The sequence below is a fragment of the Antennarius striatus genome, chromosome 3 (assembly GCF_040054535.1).
Source record: "Antennarius striatus isolate MH-2024 chromosome 3, ASM4005453v1, whole genome shotgun sequence".
Taxonomy (NCBI): domain Eukaryota; kingdom Metazoa; phylum Chordata; class Actinopteri; order Lophiiformes; family Antennariidae; genus Antennarius; species Antennarius striatus.
The window spans coordinates 8,825,832-8,853,787 of NC_090778.1; the positions used below are offsets into that span (position 1 = coordinate 8,825,832).

General features: G+C 40.1%; 1 protein-coding gene across 4 annotated transcripts in view; it reads right to left on the reverse strand.

Annotated features, from left to right (window-relative positions):
- The window catches only part of LOC137592404 (ral guanine nucleotide dissociation stimulator-like), a 52,913-nt gene that overhangs the window by 19,598 nt on the left and 5,359 nt on the right, over positions 1-27,956 (reverse strand). For 2 of the 4 annotated variants that reach the window (XR_011035016.1, XM_068310555.1), the window contains exon 1: positions 10,951-11,303. The exons of 1 other annotated variant lie outside the window; for it this stretch is intronic. Coding sequence is in view for 2 of the 3 variants with exons in the window: in XM_068310555.1 (XP_068166656.1) it covers positions 10,951-11,139 (189 nt within the window). In the remaining variant the exon portion in view is untranslated. Of the gene's footprint in view, positions 1-10,950; positions 11,304-17,155; positions 17,263-27,956 lie in introns of those variants that run through there. One more of the 4 variants, XM_068310557.1, reaches the window with a different exon arrangement.

Here is a 27,956-nt window from a genome sequence, read left to right on the forward strand (position 1 = left end):
TTTGCAGTATTATCATCAGGAAGGCATAAAGGTTATTAAATAGGTTATTAAATTGGTTTACTATGACAATATGAGAATTCTGGCAATACATTTTGATGGAATTTATGATTATTGGCTGAAACAAAGCATTTTCCAGGGCAGCACAGCTGAGCAGTGTGTAGCACTGCTGCGTCACAGCAAGGATGTCCCTGGTTTGGTTCCTTTCTGTGTGGAGTTTGTATGTTCTCCCCATGTCTACATGGGTTCTCTCCAGGTTCTCCAGCTTTCTCCTTCTTCCAAAAACAAGCAACATAGATGTTGCGTGTTGTGTGGGTCAATTATTGTCTGTGTGTGGCCCTGCCATTAAATGGAGACTTATCCAGTGTGCACCGTAAGTCCATAGTTGGGATAGACTCCAGTTCAGCCTGTGGTCAGGTTACACTGGATAAGTAGCTAAAGACAATGACGATTGTTTTGGCATCAAAACAATGAATTATTTTTCCTTTTATTATAATTTGGACTGAAACATGAATATGTCATAACTGATGAAGGGTGTATTTATTAGAAACCTTGAAGTTTACAAATTTTTAATTTTCATATGATATACACATTCTAATCTAAAACACTAATACTGGTCTTCTTGAAGGATGTAAGCAACCTGAAATCAAATGAGAAGGACAATATCCTGTTCCTGTTTCATGTGAACATTTCATCCATCTCAAGAGCTTTCATGTTAAATCACATAGCAACAGACAGGAAAACCTTGACAGTCTGAGCAGTAAGACTGTCAAACATATTCAACATAAGTAGCAGAGCGCCGTGCATTATTCAAGCCCTCAAACCATGATGGAGGACTAGTATGTAATCTCACATGCCACAGTCATCCCTCATGGCCCCTTGCAGTGAATCCTGGGAGGATTAGTCATCATTCCTCAGTGAGTGACTGTATTTTTTTTTTTAAATCAGGACGTCTTTGTTTACATCTAAGTCAGTGCCAGAGCCTTCTACTGTGTCTCTGTTACCATGGAGAAAGTTCAAATGAGGATGACTGTGAAGTTGGAAAACCAATTTAATTTTGAAAACGAAAATAAAAAAGTAAGAGGGAATACACGTGACACACTTTATTATTTTATTTACCAGCCTGCCATTCTAACACTGATGTCTGAGGAGGTAACTTGTTTTCCTTTCTGTATAATTCATCAATTAGTTGGAATAATTAACCTAAAGAAAAGTTGAATAATGATTTTAAGCCTGTTGAGTTCAGTAAATCACAATTCTTGTCAAATAATATTTACAGTAATGCACAGAAAGCACACTACAAGATTATGAAGTACAGCATTTTCGCACTATAAGGCACACTGGACTATAAGGCTCACCTTCAATGAATGGGCTATTTTAAACCCTTTTCATATATAAGGCACACTGGATCATAAGGTGCATCTGATTATAAGGTACACCTTCAATGAATGGACTATTAAAAAACTTTTTTCACAAAGAAGGTCCACTGGATTATAAGGTGCACGGTCGGTTTTTGAGAAAATTAAAGGCTTTTAGGTGCGCCTAATAGTGCGGAAAATACTGTACTGTATATGAAGAATACTACAGAAATCTTAAATGATAGTAAAAATAATTGTTCACTGTAGTAGTACTTTATTCAGGCAGAAACAGAACACTAAAGTCAGTTTGATAAATTCCACAATTGTCCTGGACCAGAACCTGGAGACAAAACAGCAGAGTAACTGGCTCCGATTGGGACAACAACAAATTTCTGGTGAGTAAAGTGACTTCTTTCAACAAGAACAAAAGAAACTCTTCCACACAACATGGACCTCGGTAACCCCAGCTGAGATCTCTCCACATGTTACAGAGGGAGGGGGTCAGTGACAGATAAATGGAAGGGGAAAGGGTAACCCCCTGAACTGTTGTAAATCCCATACACCATAATGACTGAGGCACAGCTGCAGCGGAGGGCCTTGACAGCGGGAGCGGCGCTTATCAGGCGAACCACAGAGACAACGCTGCTATCACGCCAAGCTTTGAAAAACGCACCGTTCAAGGGCAGCCCCTCACTCCATCCGCCAAGTCAGTTCCCACCATTATGCTCCTATTCATCCGTGTTCCAACAAGGAAGAGCGTTGCCATGCGAACCAAACTCTGCCTACCACTTGAACAAAACACGGCACAATCAATACTTAAAACAGAAGGCTTCAGTATCACTTCAAAAGCTCTGAAACACTTGAATAGAAGGGATGATAGATACAACTGTTAACTAAGGCTATCCCAAACAGAAACATGGAGTCTGCCTGCAGATAATGAGCAGAAACACAAAGCATGTAAGACTATTTTCTAGCCAGGGATCCCACCTATCATGACAGCGTTTGAACTAGAAAGGGAGCTCTAGCCTTCATAGTCTTGAAGAATGCAATTTACGTTCCCTGTTGGTGATGGGCGAACCATCTCTCGCTGAGTCTTTACAAATTCATTTCTTAACTGAATAAGATGAGACCTCTCTGAGGTGGTTTCCCCTCAAGTAACGGTAATAAATATATGAAAAGATCTTTCCAGTTCAAAGAAGGATGCAGCCTTTGTGGCAAAAAGTGTCAGACTGCAAAACAGGTAATGACATCTCAAAGTTGATCCCCAGTGCAACAACATTTTCAGCACTGGACCGTAAGGAAAAATTTAATCTAGGATGGTCCTCATTAGAGCACCTCTGCTTAGGATGAACAATCCTCTCTATTTTACTCACCTGACCCATCTCCCAGCCCACAACACAGTTTAGCAGACATTATTGAACTGTACTTTTTGTGAAATTAGGGAAACACTGTAAAAACCCTATCTTGCAACATTAAAGAAACTGAAAGAAAAGAAACTGAAAAAAACAACAACAACAGCAGCTCATGTACGTAGACCACTTTAACATTTACAGGATTATTTCTTTGCCAATATCCAATCTTTCACCAGATTTCATTGGAAGTCCCCCTAGAGCAGGGTTGATCAGTACGTCGAACGTGATCGCAGTGGGTGTGGATCGCAACGGTAGTTGCGGTAGATCGCATGATTGACACAGGGCAGCCTATCAATTGATGTCTGATAAAGTCAGAGAGGCCACACTGAGATGGTTTGTACATGTCCAGAGGAGAGATAGTGAATATATTGATAGAAGGATGCTGAGTTTTGAACTGCTAGGCAGGAGGAGGCCTAGAGGAAGACCAAAGAGGAGGTTAATGGATGTAGTGAAAGAGGACATGAAGGTAGTTGGTGTGAGAGAAGAGGATGCAGAAGACAGGGTCAGATGGAGCAGTTGATTCTCTGTGGCGACCCCTGAAGGGAAAAGCCGAAAGGAAAAAAGAAGATGAGTAAATGGTGCTTTCCTGGACTACCAGAATTACCGCATTGTAATCCATCAACAACCTTTATGTGCTATAATACTGAACTTGAAGCGTACTTGAGGCTGTTAGCAGCTACTGTCCGGACTACACATCCCTGGCTGATTCCAGTCAAACTCAAGACCTGACAAAAAATCAAGTTTATTGTGTCTTGCAATATGGGCTCATGCAGTTATGCAAGTTACATTGACACACATTATTCACAAAAGAATTCTCACTATACTTATAAAGAAGTCTATGCTTTGCATTTTTGTTTCATTCTGACTTGGTCATTTTATAAGCAGCTGGCCTGCTGAAGTTGTGTGAGCACCGCTGCTCCAGTGTTTTGTCTGTAATGCTGGGAGCTGACAGACTGACCTCCTTGGCAGAGAGAGGAAGGTGTACCTTCAGAAATGGAATAGGAACCTATCCCGCTGTCAGCAGAAAAACTCCTGGATCTGCCTGTTAAAAGACAACTTCTTTCTTGTCACTGATGCCAAGTGCTTGGTCATGGAGGAATTATTGGGTCTTTGTAGAATAAAGATTAGAGTCTAGACTTTCTCTGTTTGAGAACATCTGTTGTGATTTGCTGCTATACAAATGAAATTCACTTGGCTTGATAGTCTTCTTTTTTATGTAAGCTTAGTTTAGCACAGTCCTGGTTCACCCAAAGCAGATACCAATAAAGATAAGCTGTTACTTGTTCCAACAAATAGGATATTAATTTACACATACATACTTGAATATCAGACAAAAGATTAAAAAAAACGTTCTTATCATTTTTAATTTCTTGCACTAGAATGCAATTTCACCTTACAGGCAAAAAGGATATTTATGCACTCATGTTTAATGTTTTTTAAATTAACTATCCTCGATCAGCACAGTGACAGAAAAAAACAAATTAAAAAATGTTGGGTATCAGGCAAAAAATGACCTAAACAATAATGATTTATGAAAAGTCAGTTTTTAATATTCTCAAGTTTCTTGGCTCGTCGTGTGACCGTTAAAGAAAAACTTGGAAAATTTAAAAACTGCAGCAGTGTCCACAGAAATATCTTTCATCCAGAGTGAGTCTCCTCCACATTCGCTCTAACACTTATCTGCTCCACATTCACCGACACAATCCTGACCATGAATGTTGGGTCGGAGGAATGTGAGGTGAATGAAAGTGTTGGTATAGAGGGATCAGCCAAAGAAAAGGACACAAGATCCCAGAGAGAGAAAAAGGGGAAAATCAGATCACACTGTGTCAGACTGCAGGATGAATGGATTCTGTGTATAAATTGAGCAGGATGCAACCTTTATTCGCAAAAAAAATTATAATAAAAAGTACGACCACTAATGTTAAAATATATACAAATCCACAGGAAGTCTAGGATCATGTTGGTGTCAAACAAGGTTTCAAAAGAAAATACTTCAAAACCACAGTGGTCGAAAAGTATTTCAAGATTTATTTTCACCACAGCAATTTGTAAATCACAGCCGAGGCTAATTTCCATCTCAGAGGTGAAACAGTTCACGGCCCCTGGCCTGTACATCAACCAACAAATACAAGTGTCTTTTTTATGAAACTATGACGGATGGAAAAATGTTTTTCACTCAACGCAAACCTCCCATCTTGACATCTACAGTGTATATGGTGTACAGGCTGTACAAATGCAACCAGTCGGCATAGCAACAGATCAACACAGAAAAGGGGAGAACAGTAAACCCTCATTCTGGGGAGAGTTAGTGAGGAGGGTGTGTGTTTAGAGGTGTTTTCTGTTGATGCTCATCAACAGAAAATACACCTGCCTCTGCGAAAAACGGTCCCATGTGAGGCTTAGAAAGCCCCTCAGAGTACGGCTCTAAATGTAGATCATCAGGGAGATTCCCAGTAGAAAGAGAAAGCCTGCCCCAAAACGGTCAATGGCTAAACAAAGACAACAGCGCACCTCCATTACACCCCAGCAGCACAAGCCAGCAGCTTCCTTTCGCTAACAATCGCTGAGAAAAGCAGTGAGATTGTGAGGCATGATGCAGTGGGGAGGAGTGAAAAAAGCACATTCAGAAAATTCCTCAATATTGTGTTTAAATATTGAGACCTTGGTTGTTCACTTGAATCCTCACTTTCTTCTTCAGTACAGTGATTCTGAACTGAAGTCTGGAAGCTTCTGAATCCAAGAACCAAGAAAGTCTCTTCATTTTACAGTAATCGCTCCGTAGCTATGGCGAGAAGAATCTGATGATGTCACAAAACTCATGCTGCTAGCAAAGCTAAAAACAATTTAACTTTATTTGGTAATGTTAAGAAAGTAAAAGTTAGGCTATTTGTCAGTCTCATAAAACACTTGGCATATGTGAGAAAAATATTATTCTCTATAGCAACAATAAACTCTAGAGAGTAGCTAAAAGTCAGGTACCAGAGGTAGAGAGGATGAATGTTTCTACTGAATGTATAAAATAATTATCTTTATATATATTTGTAACAGTAGCTCAACTATCGAAAGTAAATATCAGGAGTACCAGAAACATTCAAAAAATACTGATTCTAATGAACAAACTTTCTCTTCTGTTCTTTACTCTGAACAAATATGGATATGAAACTGTTGTACCTTAGCAACATCTGGGCCAATTTGAAAGTTTTTGGGAATGTTCTCTGCCTAGGTTCTATTTTTGCCTTTGCCTGTTTGTCTTTCATTTAAAAAAAACAGATTCAAACATGAACAAAATTATCTTAAATCAGGCTGACAGATCAGCCATAGGCTAAAGTACAAATTATTAGATTTGGGAGAAGACCTCAGTCCATGTTTCCTGCCATCACATAATTCTTTCTATTTAGTTTTAACTACGACTCCAAATTTTCTTCACTTTATTTTGAATTGTCAAGAATTCAGAGTAAAGTTAATAATGAGAGGGGAATGACTTTGTGCACTATTTCAAGCTACTTGTATATGTGGCTCATCCAACCAGTTCGTTTTCACTCTTCTTGTCTTTCAATCTCTGGCACAAATGGAAAACCCAAACCTCAAGCTGCTGCCTGAGCAATTTGGCCGGGTTTAGTAAAGCTAAACTGACTTAATCAGTCATTATCAATCACAAAGTTGTGTATGTGATCAGGCTGGTGACTCAGTGGCAATTTCAGCAGGTGATTTTGTCCCCTATTTTAGCTCCTTGCAGCACGTTTCTCTTCAAGCTGATAGATTCCTGTCGCATTTGAGACAATCAGATCGTTTGACCTGTAGTTTAAAGTGTAGTTAATGTTCTAATAGTTACCTTCTAGCATGAATGAGTAAGTGTGGTCATTTAACTACAGCAGACAGACAGAGAAGGCAGAATCAGATGATGTGAGGATTTTTCCAGGCACTGGGCCTTCACATTCCAGTTGCTGTCAGTTTCTGTCATTCTGTCTGCCACTTGGATCCAAAACTCAGCTACTCGACTCGTTTCAGACTGAACTGTGAAGACAAAAGCTCCTTTGTTCCCAATCGGATGGTCCGGCTCCTGTTCCTCACTGCAACATTCAGCCAAACTTCTGCCCGAGCTTCAATCAATGCTTAAATCTTAAAATAGAGCCCACCAGGTCTAATCTCAGCTCCCACACACTGCTGCTCAGTGTCCCCACTTGACATCTGCTTCCCCCACAACTCAGATCTGATGACTTATAATCAGCAGGAGGCTCATTGAAGTCACGTCTTTTCAGGGCAGAGTTGAGTCACATGGATAAAAAATGACCGCCCCAAGAAAACTGAAATCAGTCTTGTGCACTACTTTGTTTTTGTATAGAGATGCTGTGTTTGAAGCATGGCTGGAGCTGCGGAATGTTATTATATTTTTATTTATCTGGGATGAAAGCCTTGTTGAATGAGTGGTTGTGCTGAAGACAATATGACTGTAGGTGGGAGGGAGGAAGGAAGGAAAGAAGGAAGGAAGGAAGGAATGAGGGAATGGGGGGAGAGGACAGACAGACAAAGAGAGGGAGGGAGGAAGGAAGGAAGGAAGGAAGGAAGGAAGGAAGGAAGGAAGGAAGGAAGGACTGAATCAATCATTTGGTAGAATGACTTGATAAGATATGGATAAAACAGAAGTTCAAATTAATTTAGAGCTCTAAGTAGCTGGTAAACGTGATGCTATGTTCCCCGGTGTTCTGTGCAACCAAACTAATTCCTGACTGGATGAGTTGACAGTTTGAAGGACTTCCTGTCGGCAGCCTCTTGAGTCCTCTGAGTCTTCTGGAGCAGCAGTCTATTCTCTGTTTAGCAGTGTTTCATGTTGGTTTGGCCTGTAATCCTGCTGGTTAGCTACCAGATTACGGTGTTTGAAAAGCTCTCAGAACTACAGTCTTAATTATGGCTATTTTTAGCTCGAACACACGATCGTGTACGCTTTGTGCTCAGCAATTCTGTGCGAGTGCAGTTTACTTCCCAAGATCACACAATAACAGCTGAGTTACACCAACTTCAAAAATGGAACAGTAAGAGAGATAATATTAACTAGCAGCGCAGTCAGGGAAGAACTGCAGTCAAAGAGGTACTGAAGTGCAAATGATGGATATGGAGTGTGACGTGTTGTTGCTGCTCACTCTGGGGCTGTTTTTAAGTCCACCAAAATGCAAAGGGTCGGCTCTCTTCTCTCGTCTCACGGCTTTAGCACCTGCAGGCTGCAGATCTCACATTGCAGCTCACTCCTGAATCACTTTGGTGACAGATTCCATAACACTGGAACACATGAAATCCACATCGCTAGTCTGAAGTGCCACATTTACATTGGCATATCTGTGAGAACCATATTTCTGTCCTGACACACTGCTCGCTCCCTTCACACCACACAAACAAACTCATGCTGGACGTTCCAGACTTACACTGAGCTCGAAACAGAAACCAATCAGACTGTCCCTAATTCATCTGGAACATGAAATAAAGCTCTCAAACAGCTGCTTTATTCAGATAAGTAAACATCTGGCTGCTTTGCATATGCCTTCGCCACAAAAGCAAAAATGAATATTTGACCAGTTGATGTGTCAGGACTACTCAGATTATTGTTTTCCTTGCCATCTTCCAAGAAAAAATGTCAAATATTTGAATTCAGCATTTCATTTTAAGAATCTAAAGCTTTTTTCAAACAAAATAAAGTATTCCAAAGACACAAACATAGACTTTAGATCACCAGGATGTCTGGACTTCTGACATTAGCTAAAAAAAATAATTGTTGAATACCAAACACTGAACTGACTTCAGGTGCTACATAAATCAACAGGTTAATGCAAACTCAGTATCAGCACAAGAAAAAAATAGTTTACCCAGAATTGATTATGTGTCAGTGTCAAAATAATCAAATAAAGATAAATAAGCAGCATCCTTTCCATAGAAACTTAGAAATCAAGACTTTATGAGAAGCAAAATTTAAAAGAAAAATTGTTCATCATTATGAAGTCTTGTCTTCACAGCGTTTCACACTGATCTGTAAGTCATTTCTGTTTTAAACATGTAAAACAATGAAAGTAAGAACAGTTGGATTTAACTGGGGCAGCACATCATCATCTTTTCTGTCAGAAACTTCAACAAAGCATGTACAAGAGATCTGATCCGTTCGCAAATCTCCATTCAAAAGCCACCTGACCCCTGAGATATATATTACATTCAGATTCCTGTCTCATGGGGGTTTGCTTGAAGCCAGAAGAATCCACAAAAATCTAACCCACACCCTGGTCCATCTCAAAGCCAGTAGCCTGTCTTACTGTAACAAATCCACAAAGCAGAGTCGTGTTCACCTCAGCCTCTGAGCTGAGGGCAAGAATCCCCTCAGCCTATGCAGGCGGGGGGATTAAGCATTAGGTAATTGTTTTAGAGGAAAGGATTAGATTAGGGCAGAGAGACGAAGCAGAGGAGTTTAGCTGGAGACGTGAGCTACCTCTCTGAGCTCAGGACACGCAGAGGGAAACATCTATACTTCTGAGTAATGAGCTGGTAATATCAGAGCGAGACACAAACAAGCCACAGAGTTAAAAAGAGAAACATGTGGACAGAAGACAAGACCAGATGGTCTCCATGTGGCAGCAATTAAGATGTTGTCCTCTGCCCAGGCTTTATATAAGCTTGATAAATATGATGCCTCGTCCTCCCTCCTTATCTGATCCAATGTGCACGCAGACCTGGAGAATAAAAAATAAAACTCTCTGTGTCAAGCGCTGGAGAGGAAAGTGATCTAGTGAAGAAGACACACGAGAATACGGGTTTAAATGAGCGAAATAAGATTAGATTAGATGAGAATGATAACATTTATTGTTCAGAGTGTACCAGAAAACCAGCCAAGTTCTATCTTTGGTCATAATAGTGGGTTGGCACAAACTTCTTTGGGAATTTAATTAATCACTTAAGCTATTTTTAAACCGTATCCAAACTCGTCCAAATTTCAGCTTCTGTTCACGAGTTTTTTCATGTTTTTTAGTATGCTATTTAAATTTACATTAAGTTGGGTTTGTTTTTTTAGAAACAAACATAGAATGTGAAAATGTCACCTCGGGCCTTAGGATTTACTCTTTTTTTTCTATTTTCTACTATTTTTAACATAACATTTTTAATATAAGATAAATTAATCGGAAAAACATCAGTGGATTACAAGATAATGAAGCCTATGTAAACTGCAGCCCTAGTCGTCAGCTAGCATGGCTGAAGATTCCATCACTGATGGATGCTGTACTTCTCTTTCCTTTGGATGTTGAACGTTTTTGTCTGTCATTGATGCTGAGGAATATACAAACCCTTGGATTCACATGAGGTAGAGTGGATTTTCTCCATTCCATATAAACACACAGTGCAATGCAAAACCCATCTATTTAAGTTCAGCACCTATTTACAGTAACTCTAAATCCTAGAGCACAGCAGGAAATACCAATTTGTGGTATGACAAACACACCACTTATTGTCAATGCCAGCATTATCTGTATTAACTTATGTTCAGCCTTGACTCAGTAAGGCCTTCACTGGAGGGTTTCAATAGAAACATGCCAGTATTAAATTGAAGAGGCGCTGTGCAGAGGAAGAAGTGATACCGCAGGAGTGAAACCAATGAGAAACACAAGTCATCCTGTTGCTGATGTTTAAAACATGTCACAACAGTCCCAATATGTCACCTTAAGCACCATTAATGTACCTCATACTACCGTGTTATAATCTGGAGCACTTAAGGCGTTCAATCAGCATCTACATCATCATAAACACGACAGACATGTTTGGGATTAAATGGTATGTGTGGATTTATTTACTGTATCTTGGTTATGTACAGCAGTTATTGGGTTGTTTATGGTTGCCAGAAACTCAGAAAACAACCAGAGACATCATGTCTGATTCTCTGGGGGTATGTTTGATACTTAATCGTTTTTTGTAACTGGACACTATAACTCCTTCCGTTGTTACTGTTAATTCTGAACGATGGTTAATGGTAACTAAACCCTAACCTTGCGAGTAGAACAACCAGCGGACGACGACCCCCCCGATCCGCTTCTCCCGGATCCTTGAAACTTCTTCATGATCAAAACACCACAAACCGCATCGTCTGACGGAAGGAACCCACTCGCCCCTCACCCGTGTTTCTCCTTCCACTCCCCCGCGTTCCTGCCACTCACCTCCAGCAGCGGCAGGTCGGGGTCCAGGTGCGTGAAGCTGTGCAGGACCACCGGGCTGCGGTCCTCGACCACCTCCAGCCGGACCCCATCCCAAATGTTCCGCACCTTCCACGACGAGTCAAACATCTCGACCGGCTGTCCCGCTTTGACGCTGTGCGCCTCGGTTTGCGTCACCGAGAAATAGACCATGGATGCCCGCAGAGCCGAGGGGCCGCTCACCGCAGCGGTAGCACCATTTGAACTGATTTTAGGCGCAGTTTTAAAGCGGAGCGTCACTGCGGCCGTCGGCGGTACAGCGGCTGCGGCTCATCATCGCTCCTGCCCGGACTGTTTAGCAGAACCGTGACTCAGACCGGGGCTTTTCTAAACCCCGCCCCACAACAGCGTTGCCTTTAAGACCGTTGGAAATATCAACAACGTCACAGGCAGACATTCTTCAATACTTTCCTGGACAATGTAAGACGAACTGAGAAAGCTTTACTTTCATCCTTCTAATCAATAACTACCAATCAACTGATATTTATACATTTACATGTATATCTAAATAATTTAGGAAGTGCTACACTATAAAAAAAGGTATCACAGGAGAGTGAATCTGTTCGCACCATCGTCTACAGTCATGTCGCCAGCTACATGGCTTACTACCTACAGTACATTATATAATGAAATTCTTTTTTGTTTTAACAGATAAATTTACTATCCATTGTCTTCATTTTCCTTTACCAGCATACACTCATATTTGGGTCTGAAAATTTACATGCTAAATAAAATGATTTAAAAACAGACTTTTGAGATTATTACAATGGTAGAATACCATATTTCAGCTAAATAGCCCTTCAAGTTTCATAAAGTGAATATTATGAATAGACTACACACCTTACAATAATGGCGTTGACAAGTAAAAAAAATAATTATTTTTTCTCACAAGCGTATTTTCCTTCGATCAGGACTATTATAATAGAAATGTGCGAGGCGTTCCTGAAGGCAGCGTTAAGACTCGCACGCCTTTGGGAAATGTCTGCAGTGTGTTGTTGGATCTGTCCTCACTATAGCAGCGGGCTTGTGTAAGAACTGAAAACACACAGTACAGAACTGTTCTTACTCTCTGATGTCAGTGCAAAGCCAAACCAAACATTTCAGACTGTCTCACTACAATTATTCAAACAGAACTGGGTACAATTTGAAATGTATTTGTACTTTAATTACTTAAAATTGATATCAAATCACATCCAACAAATGAAAGTAAGTAACTTATACTTATATATAAGTAAATAACTAAATGCTTCAGATTCCCTTTTTTTCCCCAATGGCTCAAAAACCATCGTCCGATGTTCCATTCACAGACTGAGACAAAATTTAACTTGTGACAATGGCAACAGAAAAACTAGAACCAAGGCAGTCACAAACTGTAACATCCTGCGACACCTCTGAATTCAAAAATTTAACCTGACCTACTCTCATACGTTAAAGATCAAAGCTACTAACACTGGTATTCTCTCTCGTTTTTTTATCTTATCCGGCCTCTGAGTGTACAAAAGCTGAAATTTGACCTTGACCTAGTTTTGTCAAGGTCAAGGTCATCATCTCATTTTTATCCCCTTTGCCGCGTGAGTAATGGGCATTTTGTTTCATCTTTCTATCTGTAACGGTTGCGAAGATATTTGGTGGACAAACGAAAGATCACAGCTAATGCTCTGATCAAAGCGTGCTTTGATCAATGACAGTAGGTCAGAGCATTAGCTTTGATCTTCGACTTACGCAAGTAGGTCAGGGTAAAATTTTGAATTCAGGGGTGTCACAGGATGTTGCAGTCTGTGACTGCATTGGTTCTAGCTGTAAATCATACTTTAATGCTTTAATGCTTTAATGCTTTTGATCTCACATTTTTGAGTTAAACTTCACTTGGAAGGACAGCGAGTTTATTTATAGACATTTATGGAAGTCAAGGATCTAAATGTGGTAATTATTAATTAATCATAAACTAAATGACCAAGTGTGAACATTTTTGGTCAGGGTTAAGTCATCAAGTGTCTTCTTTGATCATCTTACAAATAGTTGTATTTACCTCTACCCCAAAAGCATATAGCTTGTGCTGCAGTAAACCTTTTTAACAGGAATACCACTGCAACACAAGTTTAAGCATTTTTAACTGACCGCTACAGGAGATTTTGATGTCTAACACTGCCCTCTATTGGCCACCGTTAGAAATAGATGTCAGATATTTATTGGTTTAGATGCCTTGCATACAAATAAATGATGACTGACATAAATTAATTTAGTCTGTTTTAAGATACCAACAACAATAAGGAATCGAAACATTGGGATATTTACACATAAATAATGGTGACATTTAATTACTTTTGAAGAGCATAAACACCGCCGTCCTTTCACACTGGCACTAGCAGAAAGAACAGATGGGAAAGTGATGGAGAGCAAGTAGCAACCAACAACATCTGCAACATCAGCAGTGCGTGTGTATGTGTGTGAAAGAGAGAGCGAGAGAGAGAGAGAGAGAGAGAGAGAGAGAGAGAGAGAGAGAGAGAGCGAGAGAGAGAGAGCGAGAGAGAGAGAGAGCGAGAGAGTAAAAGAATAAAGAAAACTGAATATTTAATTTGGTCATTTTTAGGCCAAAACTTCTGCACAAATAATTTATTGTTTTTTGGATTTTCTAGCAAAGAACTCGTGATTACACATGTTACAGATCTGTGTGCTTTTAAACAATGCACTGAAGATTAAATGTGGGGAAAGTGGCGACAGGATTCTGACTTTTTCATCATCTGATTTCATCACTGGGTACATAAATTAACCCTCTAACCGCTGTGAATCAGTCCATACAAGTTTCTCCTTTTGTGTCTTCTCATGGTGTAAAATCAAGATACATTTTTAACAGTATATTGCTTCATTGTTTTTGTCTTTTTAACTAAGTAACAAGATCACAGCCTAAAACTGACTAATTTCACAGATTAGGCCGGTGTTATTTTTCATGTATTTTTTAATTTTTAATACAAAGAAAACACAAGACCAAGCTAACACTGTGTTCTATTACCTGTTCTTCTTTCTGTTGTTTTTTGTCAGATCCATTCTTATCCATTGGAGACAGAAGACTAAAGTCCAACTGTTAATTCATTTTTACTTAACACCACAATGTTTAAAGGCAAAAGAAAAGAAAGTGTAATGTGACGGTTTAATGGTGTTTAAAGTGACTCCTGTGTAATCTGTGAGAAAGATGCTGCTGATTCACAAGAATACAAGTTCAAGCGACCGACACCTGCTGTTCTGTGTCGAACAGAGGTATCGTGTTTGAGCAGCTTAGAGTGAAGTATTTCAGAGAAATTTCAAACATGAGAAAAAACAAATAGTGAATGCTGTCCTTTTACAATTCAACAAATCCACCATTAGTGAAAGTTTCAGCATACAATCCATTAACATGGCTACCCTTCTTCCAGATAAACCCACTTAGGGGTGGCCAACATTTAGTTGGCTCTAATTGAACTAAAGCTCTACCTCTATGTTTTAATATTCACCAGAGAATCCAAAACAGACCTGCCACTTACACAAACCTACAAGGTTTTACCCCATCGATAACAAACGCATCAGAAAAATGTTGAAGTCCAGATAAAATAATGCAGAATGTTCTTGAAAAGCATTGCATGCTCTAGAGTCCTGCCAGAATCCCACTTATCACTGCGAGTCGCCCCCAGCGGACGATCACTGAGAATGAATGGAGGCCTGTGGTTGTACTGGGTTGCTGCCAGGTGCACAATGTTCCCCAGTGCTCCACTCATAATAAATCTGTAACAAATAAAAGCCAATGAGCGTGGCAAACAAGGGCAGAATGGTCTTACGTAGCAGAAATAAACTTAACAGAATGCCAACAGGTTGATCCTTTTGAAGAAGATGTAGAAAGATAACAAGTAGGATTTGTTTTACTACTCTGGGTTTTTTCAAACCCTTTTTTTAATGAGATATTTAAGGTGTAAAGCCTGACCATATTACCCTTGCATTTGAAACACTAAAGTGACCAAAAACAAAGAAACCTTTAGCATCCTTTTAAAAAACATGAGGCAATATTTTAAATATCTCTTCCAGCAGCACTGGGAAGTTACGTTAAGTGAAGCGGCTCAGAGAAAGCAACTATACACAATAGACCAAGAACTAAATGACAGTTTATAGAGAGCTGCTGATTACAGCAAGAGGCAGACATTTAACTCTGGAGTTGCTGGAGCCAAAACTAAAATGACTAAAATAAATTCCTCCGGTACAACCAAGTGACTGATAAAGCGTAGAGAACCATCTTTATCCTAACCCAACCAGACAGAAAAGGGCAGCAGTGATGGAGATGGTGACCCCAGGAAGAAGAAACACAATGAGGTAAAAAAAAAAAAAAAGTACCAAGAGCTAAAAGTGTGGCTGCACAATTCTGGGAAAAATATTAATCTTGCTGGGTTTTTGTTTTTTTTGCTTAGAATTAAGATTATGATTCTCTGACATGACTATTTGAAATTGTGGTCTCATTTGAAATGCTTCTGCTGACGGAGGTTTCCATTACATTTAATCATGTGGTGTAAAGCTGTGTTGTTGTAGATACAAGGAGAAAACAACATCGGTGCTGGTGGTGTTTGTATTCTATAGACACACGTAGAAGCTTTTGTGATGCAGCTCATGAAATAAGATGCAGAGCATAACTTGGATTCCTTCACCAAAAGACAACTCATCAGGTTGAGGACACAAATAGGGTCTACAAATATTGCAGCTCAAAAATGTCATAACAAATGAGACAATTTCAAGGACATTTGAGTTAGTTTGGGTCACAAAGCAAGACTAGACATTAGTCATTCAGCAAGTTTTATTCTGTTTGTCACCATATCACTAGCTTAGGTAAATAAATGACAAGATCTCCAATTAATCTGATCTCTGATTGAACAGCAGCACAAGGGGTCACAGACCTGACAATTTCACAAACCATCACAGAAAACACAAAAAAATGTCTCCTGAGGACTGATTTTTATTTTTAAGACCAATTGGATTTAATACTTCATGCTTCACCACATTTTTATAATCAGTTGACAGGAATGAGAATGATATGCAGTGCTCTTCTTTCTGCATCTGACAGCTCCTAACCAGCTCCACCACTAACATCAGGCATTTATGCTGCTTCATGTTATCTTTGACACAGAAAAATATAATGACCTTCAATGGGCTGGAAATATAGACAAGCATCTGCAGTATGTCTTGTCTGATTATTGAGAGAAGAAATGCCTTCATTTGTTGTTCCTGCTTTAATGAGCTGTCATTGTTTTTGTACTGGTGAGATTTCCTCCATCCATTTTTCAGTCTGCAGGGACAAGTCAAAGCCACATGTCTAGGAAGGGAAATGAGAGCGGGCCGTACTTCCATCAACACAACATATTTTATTTTTTATCATCATAATTCACCATCCACACAAAAATGAAGTCTATTTGACTTACTTGTTGTCTCTATAACTCTCTGTCACTGGGCTGTGAACCAAGACATATTGCCCCTCACTTTAAATACATGTTAATATACTGTATGTATATACATATTTTAATTATGAATAGTGATGTATGTTAAAAAAAGAACCCATCAAACAATGTTGAAGGAACTGAAAAATGAAAGTAAACTCTTTATCCACCAAACTCTTCACAATTCTTCCTTGGACCAAGATCCAAAAATATTCAAAATTTAATCAAAAACTTTTGACGGGTTTTTCAATTTCTTGTGGACAAATAATCCAACAGATAAGCAAGCACGAACAAACAGGGACAATCACAAGACTTCCATCAACAAATGTTTGAGGTTATAAAAATTCAAGTTACGCTGTTTTTTTAAGAATGTTCGTTAGAGTTACACAGCGTTTTAAACAGTTTTGTTTTGTTATTATTTTTTATATATTTCAATTGTAGAGTCAGGACAGGCAGCACCACCACACCTCTACTTAATAGTCTTCCACAGCATATCAAATTGGTTTCCACACAGTAAAGCAACTTTTAAGTTTAGGTAGAGCTCTGACATCAGACCAGAAGCAATAACGGCTGATACGTCTGAGGAATTAAACATTCTCAACATACTTTAAAAAGACACTCAAACCCAAGTAGCAGCATTCTTGTACATTTACATTCCTCAGATGAGACATTTAGGGACTATAAACACTTGAACAATAAAAAAAAACATTCAGGACTCCAACCTGTCTGCCTCTTTTCCTGACTGTCTGGTAACAATCATTCCAGTAGACACTTGTTCTGATCAGAACCCCATAGGTCCACGGGCTCCAGCACCACATCACGCCTTCGATCAAAACTAGACCAGAAACTTTAAGGACTCAAATGAGCCTGGAGCAAAAACCCATCAGCAAGCCTCTGGAGCTCCCACTCCCCTTGTCACAGATTGGTTACCCTCTACATTCTTCATATTTACTTTACCAGCTGTGTCAACAAATGAGAGGAACAACACTAGAAAAAAATTAACTTTTGCTGGGAAAAAAATAAATGGGTTCCCAGAAACTTTGAAGATGAGGTGAAAGTTGAGGTGAAACTCTAGTAATGGTGCCAAACCTCAACAAAAACACAGACACGATACAAAACAGAAGGTGACAGCACAACATAAGGTTCTACTGTCTAGTCTAAAGACATTTCCATCATTACTTAAAGGACCCACAAATGAATTGTCAGAAATATTGAAACTGGTTGATTTGAGTTTACTTCCCTGCTATTTGCCTTTTCAGAGAGGTTTCTTCTATACAGGAGGCAAAACATTGACATGTGACTTAAGCAGGTAGTCCTTATTTTTCTGCTTCAAATAAAACATGGTCATCTGTAGATCACACACCATCTTGACTGCCAAAAAACTTTTCAGTGAAAAAACTAACTAACCACACGATGATTGTTGTATCTATGATGATAAAATTTTGGGTTAAGTTTGGTGAAGCTACTATATCAACTAACAAACTCTGAAGTCTAAGATATCCCTGACAGGCAAATATTTTTTGACCTTCCCCAAAGAAAATCAATCTGTATAACAAAAACCTTGATAAATGCACCACATGACACAACCCCTGCACCTTTTTACACATGTACGTAAAAATAATAGTGCAAGTTTTCAGATATCTAAAAATTCACTGTAGTAAGTACTCAAGTGGTGGGGGCAGTGGCTCATCGGTTGGGTGGGTCATCCAATGTTCCCAAAATTGGCGGTTCGATTCCAGCTCCCGCCCAGCCACCTGGAGTGTGAGCTGACAGTGGGATATGCTAGCTCACCTCCCGAGCACTGTCGAGGCGCCCTTGAGCAAGGTGCCGTCCCCTTTTAGAAGTTGATCATTTAGGGGCTGACTACGAAGGAGCACCCCAAATGAGCACTCCTTCTTGGATGGAGGAAATCTCACACAAGGGGCTTACAGGCCCCTTGTGTGTGAGTTTGTTACAGGGGCCTGTACACAGTAATATATAAATATGCATGCGTTTGACGGCCTAATCACTAGAGTGTGCTCTAAATTTCCCTTCAGTGATGAGAACAGAATGTAAAATAAAATAAAATAAAAAAGTCATTTGAATACAGGGTGGCAGCATCTCAGTCCACAAGGACTTGGCTTGGGGACCTGAGGGTGGCTAGTTCCGTCCAGCCTTGACCAAAGTCTGGAGAGAATTCAGTTGAACTCCAGAACACTGCCAAGATGCCCTTAAGCGTGTGTGTGTATACAACCCCAAGTATTCAATTTAAAGCTAAAGTATTGAAAAGATTCAAGGGAAACTATGTAAAAGCTAGAACTCTGAGTGATAAATCCCAATGGTTGATTCCCACTTCAAAGCGGAGATGTATTGCGATTGTCAGTGTTCGTTTGTGTTGGTCTGTTTGTTAGTTGGTTCATTCATTTGTCACCAAATATCTTCGCAACCGTTGCAGATAGAAAGATTAAACAAAAAGCAGATTACTCGGGCGGCAAAGGGGATGAAAGTGAGATGATGACCTTGAGAAAAGTAGGTCACGGTCAAATTTCAACTTGTTTACACTCAGGAACCGGATAGGATAGAAAGACGATAGAGCAGGCCAGTGTAAGACCCTAGATCAAAGGTAGTGCTTTGATTTACCAATACACAAACTGACCTTCTCCATATGCACTAGTCTATGCACTACTTGGATCATGGGTCTTTTATTAAATGACTGACCTATGAAAGTAGGTCAGGGGAAAATTTTGAATTCAGAGGTGTCGAAGGATGTTGCAGTCTGTGACTGCCTATTTCCTAGTTAGGGCTGTCATTAACAAACTTAACTTTCTTAAAGTCCAGTGGATTTATTTTAAAAAGTTTTAGATAACCATGACTTGGATAACTGAAAACCTAAACAGATGTCATTAACAAAATTTATCCTAGCTAACATTAGCATTAAAAAAACATTCAGCATCATTGCTAATTTGACAAGGCAGTCAGAGACTGCAACAACACTGAATTCAAAATTTACTCTGACATACAAGTTTTTGTGCCTCTGGCTTCCTGAAAATGTTGCTTTTTGTTTTGTGAGATGCAGCGTAAGGTGAAAGTAGAGGTAGCAAAGACCAAACAAGGGGCTTATGATGAGTTGAGTATGCTAAGTTGGAAAGTGAAGAGGGAGAGACTGATCTATACAGGTTGAGAGACGGGAAGAATGTGCAGCAGGTCGGGGTGATTAAGGGATGGAAGTTTATTGACAGGTGCCAGTAGTGTGATGGGAAGATGGAAAGAGTACTTTGAAGAGTTGCTGAACGTGGAAAATGAGAGAGAAAAAAAGACTAGAAGAGGTGACTGTTATAGACCAGGAAGAAGCAGAGATTAGCCAGGATGAAGTGAGGAGGGCATTGAAGAGGATGAAGAGTCGAAAGGTATATACAGTATACCCATGGAGGTATTGAAGTGTCTAGGAGAGGTGGCAGTAGTCTGGAGTGGCAGAAAAGTATGTTAGAGCGGTGCAGGACATGTATGAGGACTGTAAGACAGTGGTGACGTGTGCTGTAGGTGTGACAGAGGAGTTCAAGGTGGAGGTGGGACTGCATCAGGGATCAGCTCTGAGCCCCTTCTTGTTCGCTATGGTGATGGGCAGGCTGACAGACGAGGTTAGACAGGAATCTCCATGGACTATGATATTTGTAGATGACATTGTGATCTGTAGTGAGAGCAGGGAACAGGTGGAGGAGAAGCTAGAGAGGTGGAGGTTTGTCATGGAAAGCGGTGATGTAGGTAGAAATGAAGGTAGTTGGTGTGACAGAAGACGATGCAGAAGAAAGGGTTAGATGGAGACAACTGATTCGCTTGGGCAACCCCTGAAGGGAAAAGCCGAAAGGAGAAGAAGAAAAAGATCTCATCAGATTTCCGAGATGTGTACCTAAAAAGGTATAAAAGTAAAAATTTGATCTTGACCTAGTTTTTCAAGGTCAAGGTTGTGATCTAATGTTCACCCCCTTGCCTTCCTGAATATAACGCCTTTTGTTTTGTCTTTCTATCTTATCCAGTTCCTGAGATATGTGGAAAAATGTACAAAATTTGAAATTTAAACCTTGACCTAGTTTTCTCTAGGTCAAGGTCATCGTCTCATTTTCATCCCTTTTGCTGCCCGTGTAATGTGCTTTTTGTTTGATCTGTCTATCTGCAACGGTTGTGAAGATATTTGGTGGACGGAAAGATGGACACACAAACACTGACAATTACAATACATCACCACTACACGAGATGTAATAATTTCATGCAATTTGTTAGTTGTTACAATGCCGGTCTATCGTGGATTAAACCACTCAGCCTTGGTTACTGGTTTAGAGCTACTGTGGAAAAATATGTCTTATGTTAACTAAAACAGTATTAACCGCTATTACACTGTATCCCGCTCCCACCTTTCCCATATTTCCTCCCACCCAACCGGTCAAGGCGGATAACAGCCCAGACTGTCATCAGCCTGGGTTCTGCCCGGAGTTTCTTCCTCAACTTACCCTGAAACTGGGTCAGGGTAAAATTTTGAATTCAGGGGATGTTGCAGTCTCTGACTGCCTTGTTGCAATAGTATTGATACGAAAAAACTATTGTTGAAGGGTCTATTGATTGATCACTCACTGACGGTCTCCTTCCTGTCATGACACAACCAAAGCTTTCATGGCAGGACGTGACGACATCGCAACTCATTTCATCTCTGATGCCTCAGCGTCCTTTGATCGATGGAGAACTTTGCTTAAAAATATCACAGGATGGATAAAGAAAACAAAGACCTCACTTTGTCCCAACTGGAGGCATACATCATCCAGGAAAACAAAATCACTGCTCAGTGCTGGCCTTGACCTACTGTTGGACAAGCAGGCAGATCTCTTTTAAATTTCTTGTAGCAAGAAGACGCAACAAAGAATAAATTAGTCAGAGGGCGATCCTCTGACTTATGTGTTCATAAAGGTCCCGTGGGTGTGTTGTTCTTCTGACTGCTTAACGATCTTCCTGAGCAAACAAAGCCTTGTGTTTGCACACAATGGTTGATTAGAGTGATTTAATAGAGTTCACACTGGGATTGAAAGTTTTCCTAACGCATACGCTAAAATTCAGAACAAACCCTTCTGATAGCAGATAAATGTGAAACATGTGTAAAAGTATTACGGTGTTGTCTCATTTATTTTAGTATGTTGTGTTTTGTCTGTTAAAATCGTATAACCAGAACCAATGCAGTCACAGACTGCAACATCCCGCGACACTCCTGAATTCAAAATTTGACCCTGACCTACTTGCATAGGTCAAAGATCAAAGCTTGTGCTCTGATCTAATGTCTTACTTGCATTGGCCTTCTCTTTAAATCTGATCTTGACCTAGTTTTCTAACAGTCACGGTCATCATCGCATTTTCATCCCCTTTGCCGCCCAAGTAATATGCTTTTTGTTTCATCATTCCATCAGCAACGGTTGCGAAGATATGTGGTGGACTAACGGTCAGACAGAAGAACGGACGAACACACGAACACTGAAAATTACAATACATTGACGCGGGATGTAATAAATACATAGTGCTCTTCTGAGTTGCAGAAATGACATAGTAGAGCTTTGACACACACACACACACACACACACACAAACAATAAATACCTCTGTACTGTTCAGGATACAGAATTAACTAACGACAAAAAGAAAAACATAAACATGAGCACAATCACACGAGAGTACACATGTAAGGTATTTATCAGACATACACACACACGTACACACACGTACACACACGTACACACACGTACACACACGTACACACACACACACACACACACACAAACAGCTCTCTGCATTGTACCATTTAGTTTTGGAACTCACCATGTCTTCCAGGATGGTGACGGGAAAATCAAACATGCACATCTTGACAGGTTGAGCGAGGGCTCTGTGCAGATTGAATAAGGATTTGGTATCCATGCTGCAAAATGAACAAATCACTGAGCCTCGACTGCTCGCACAGCAAGGATACGCCAACTGAAGAATATATAGATAAATGAAAGAAGAAATAAGCTATCGGGACGGAATTCCACACGCTGACAGCTCCATCTCTCTCCAAAGGCTGCAAGAAATCAGAGCGAAAAGCGGAACCCCTGCACCTCTTCCCTGGTCTCCCAAGCCAACGACAGCCCCGTGTTCCCCTCGTTTCCCTCCCTCCTTCTTCCTCTTCTCGTCTTTCTCGTCCACGCCTCCTCCTCCTTCCACCTTCCTCCCTCACCAGGAAACATCTTAACTATCAGCAGCTGTTCCCTTGCCTGTCTGTCTGTCTGTCTGTCTGTCTGTCTGTCTGTCTGTCTGTCTTCTCGAGGTATTGGCCAACACATCAACAACACTCAGCTGTCGTGCCACGACCAGTGTTTCTTTCCCTGCGACGTTCAGACCCAAGTGTTCAGACTGACCACAGAAATGTTTGCATCTGTTGAACAAAGAAAAAAAAAGCCTTTGCCAAATGAAATGCAGCAGGTACACAGAGGAGTTATGGGTTTTCGTCCAACTCTCCTCTATTTGATTATGCTGCAGAGATTCAATCAAGGGAGAAGGACTGAGTGTGTTTTGCTCCCGTCGTGCCAGACTGTCTGTGTCAGCCTGTTAAAGGTGAAGCGCGGTGACTGCTTCTGAGGCTGACGTAGGAATTCAGCCTCCCTGCTCATTAATGCGCTGAAATGGGAAAGCAGTCATTCTGGCAGAGCTCCAGCCATCATAAGATGTTTTTTGTCTGAATAATTACTCGAATGACAAAAGTGGCGAGTGTGTTCTAACACTCCAGTTGCCATGATACTGAATTCCATCTTTATGTTGACTGTTTATGTTTTATTTTTAGACATGCTTACAGGTTAATGTAAATTCCCCGTGCTGTCCTTATAAAAAGACTCCTTCCATTCATCTGTCTGTCAAGCCACATGTTGGTGATTGCTGTCTATGCCATACATGTGGGGATAGAGCACAGTGATAGATCAAGAGATCATGAGATTTCAGATCAAGATCAGATGTCCCATAATCAGGCAGAAAGTCACTATTTTGGATATATGAGGATGAAAGATTTGCAGATGTTTGCATTTTGTATCTTTGCATTAATATTTATACCATGTCCCAACATTTTTGAAATGTGTGCACATGACTTCGCTTTTTATGCAGTCAAATGTCAATGCATATTAATTAAGTAAATATTTAGGATGATGCTTCATTTGCAAAGTCTAGTTTAACTTGCAATTTATCACATATTTAAACAACACACCAAACCCAGGCTTTTTAAAAGAATTCCAACGGAAACTCAGTCTAATCCTAAAACATTTAGCTCTGGAATAAAAAGTATTTTCAGTGTGTGTGAGCAGAACTGGGTCACAAACACACATCTCTCCAACTGGACTCAATGATTACTATTTTCTTCATTATTTTTGCCGTCTGAACCTGAAGGCTAAAAACACTCTTCTGTGTACTCTCAACAACTAATATGACTCTAACCCATCATATATACTGTAGGTCACATGGCTTTTACCACAAATGGCTTAAATATTGATAGAAAGGAAGTGAGTTTGCTTTGACCTGCAAAAACTGCCTCAACAAGTTTGTGTTTTGTTTACAAAAGTCGGGTTTTTTTTATCAGCTATTGCACCATTAATGCTGTTACTTCAGCTTTCACCACTTTCTTTTTGTGTTTCATCATCATGCAAATACACTAAACTAAACAATGTAAACAACCGTTTTGTAATTATTAACTGTCTTTATCAGAATGCTATTGCTAAAAAACAAGATGACCCTGTAAACTAAACTGAAGAGAACTTTGTTCGCTCATTTTAAGGCTTTCCAGATTTCACATGGAAAGTATGTGCATCTTTGCTGAACAGTGCTCTAAATATTTTAAGGATGTGCTGGCAACAAATTTAAGTTTACAGTCCTAATAAATTTAGACAGGGAACCGAGGCAGACCTGATTCAGATGCAAATGTTGCTCAACATTTAGAATTAAAAGTAAAGCGAGTGAAGATGAAGAGCTGCTGCTTTAACAAACACGGTGACAGTGGAGGAAGAAGAAGAGCTGAAGGAAAAGAGCAAGAGGAACTGGGAACTGCTTTCACATGCAGAGGCTGTCCCAAGGCTGAATACCGTAAGAGACTCGTTGTCATGGAAACACTGAGGCAAAACCGGCTCTTCACTGGGCTACATAAGAGGAGCCCCCTCCTCCCTCTACTCCTACCGTCCTCCTCTACAGATACCAAGCCAGGACAGGAAGTCAGAGCCTGACGTGCGAGTACACTTCCTGTAGATTGAGACAAAGACAGGACGGGTGGTGCAGGTACGCAAACCGTCATCTGCAAAACCAGACTGTAACACATTTTGATATCAATCAGTGTGCAGTGTTAATATAAAGGCAGACAGCATGACAATGATACCACAGCTGAAGTGTCCAGAGTGACATTCAAAATGAGGTTCAGATCACCTGAACATCTACAAGAAGAAATGTTTATCAAACATTCCAGTTAGAATGTGTTGGAACACAGAGCTGCGTTTGCAGAGCTCAGATTTTATCTTGTGTTTCTGTCACCGCTGCTGCTCACTGTAAAGCCGCCATTATTGTAACGTACTGTATGTGTGATGTTAAGGTACATTCAATTTTGTTGGGTTTTTTTTGTATACTGTTTGATCTGCAAAAGGAAATTAAGAGCATACAATAGTAATTCAATGAAACGTATGTGTGTGTGTGTGTGTATATATATATATACACACACACACACTGTATTAGTGTGTACAGGCCCCTGTAATACACACACACACACGCACACACACACACACACACACACAAGGGCGCCTGTGAGCATGTAGTGGGAGGTAGAGTGGCTTGCAGCTCCTTCTTGGTGCGCCCAAACGAGCAACTTGTAAAGGGGGACGGCACTTTGCTCAAGGGCGACTCGGCAGCGCTCAGGAGGTGATCTGACACCTCCCACTGTCAGCTCACACTCTGAGGTGGCTGGGCGAGAGCGGGAATCGAACTGCCGATCTTAGGAACATTGGATGACCCGCTCTACAGCTCACCCTACCTCTGAGCCACGGCAGCCCCCAACACTGCCACCCCCTTCAGGTACATTACACTTAAAATCATTTTAAAAATTACAGTAGATTTTTTTTTTAAAGTTTTTAAATTTGCAATAACAGCGAACACTTTTTTTATAGTGTATTATTATCAAAGTATTTACAATATGATATCAAGGAGTCTCGAGTCTAAATCCAGCTTATGCCTCCTGGCCAACAAAATAAATAGTATGTATATATGATTCACAAAAACTAGAGGCAAGTGTTAATGCATTATAAATATCAAGCACGACACCAAACCCAAAACTGCTCCAAAAGACTGTTCCATTGGTGTGTGTGTGTGTGTGTGTGTGTGTGTGTGCGTGCGTGCGTGCATGCGTGTGTGTGTGTGAACGATTATTGCTCCTGATGTGGAGGTGGCATTTGACATTTCATCCTCAATGAATGAATGTATATAACCTGTATGCATGTGTAGGTGAGCAGATCAATGTTTAAATGTTTCAAGTGCTTTATCACACAAGAAAAACACTACACAAGTCATTCCTGATTAACTAATTTTATTACTGAAAACGTAAATAAAAAAATGATTGTTGAATTTTAAATGTCTACTATGAGGCATCATAGACATAAACCCAATACATAAGCATAAACCAAACATGAAAAAATGTTGGCTTGTCACCAAAAGTGACATATCATTTACTTCAGCTGAAAAAGCATGGATGGATGGATGGATGGATGGATGGATGGATGGACGGACGGACGGATAATGGACGGATAGATGTATGGATGGATGGACAGCTGCATGGATGGATGAAGGGATTGATGGATGGATTCCAATGTCAATATCTTCAGTTCTGGATGGACAGAATGGATGGTTCTCAATTCTAGTTCTTTGAGGGATGGGGCTAAAACAGGTCTCATGGTCATAAAATGAAAGATAAATAAGCCATTTAACAAAATGCCCTGTATAAAGACTAAAGAATAGAGTAATTCTGAATTAATTCAGTCATATTTTTGCATCACGTTGTGGGATCATTGCCACTGTTTTAGCAAAAGTAAAGTGGTGTCTAGTGTTGCCATTAAATCGTTGATAATGCATTTGACACAGCTTGCAGCAAATTGATCAAATGTAACTTAATATTATTAGTTATTATTACAACTTAACATAACTTGTTTGCTGTCTCACGGTTGACAGTGAAACAAATGTTATTTAATATTCACCTCAGGGTGCTGCTGACTGTTGGCTCAGTGTTGACTGATCCAACTGCATTAAGAGTACAAACTGTGATTATGCATCACACAGCTGAAAGGTGTTTAGTCTAGGAAGTCAGCTGCATGAAATAAGTTTGACACAGATGTTGGACTGCTCACTGCACTGTTCTAAAAACTGCTATGTTGCTGCAGAAATATAACACAATGCCAAAATTAGCGACTGCCATTGGATCCCCAGCAGCAATTGTTTGTTCGTAGGGGTGAGTAGAATGAATGATCCTCTACAATAGTTCTCTGATGATCACATCAAGTTGTGCACACAGCTGAATGAACCGCGGCAAGGTTAACAAGGTGCATGCTGGTAGTTCAGGGACAACCTTCTCCAGATATTATCTGACAGGTAGCTAAAAATGAAACAGCTGTCCATCATGATGCTATGATACATAAATTTCTCTATCTAATGCTAGAATGGTAAAATAGAACAAAATTTGAAATATTTTTCTTTTAACTTTAAATATGCATCAAGAGTTGAAAACTATATTAGAAAGGTATTGGATTTATATCTATTTTCTTTTGTAGTATGACAACAGAGTAGCAAATATGTAGTAGCTGTCTCTGTGTTTACTTTGTGTAGACACACAAAAATGAAAGAAGACTGCAGCAGTCATAGCTAGGGTTTAGTAAAGGAAGTGTTACAGGATATAATGACAAAGAGAGAAAAAGAAAGCGAGAAAGTAATGGAGACGATGAGAGAGGACAAGCAGGTTCTTTGTACCGGACAGGATCGTCATTATATTCCTGTGCTGACCTGATCACACCGTAACAACGCAAGCCAATAATCCATTTTTATCCAAAGAGTTACCAAATCTCATTTTTTATAGTGTATCTGGGGGTTTCATGATAACATCATGTCAGCAGTGAGGACAAACGGTGTTTGAGGAATCAGTAAAAGGACAAAACAGGAGCAGCTTGATGTAATGTTTCTGGCCTGCAGAGACTCGGGATGGAAAACTTGCCTTATGAGCCAGCAAATGTTTATACACACACACACACACACACACACACACACACACACACACACACACACACAAATCTGATCGAGTTACAGTACTTGGAAATTACAAATGTAGACCGATGCCTTTAAACAGCAGATGCTCAGAAGTTTTACCACAGCGGTTTGCTGACTGAACTGAACTACAGCTGATCAGGAATCAAAAGCAAAGCAGTCTAACAGTGCAGCACTCTGAGAGGCTCAGCAATATGTCCAATGTTACACT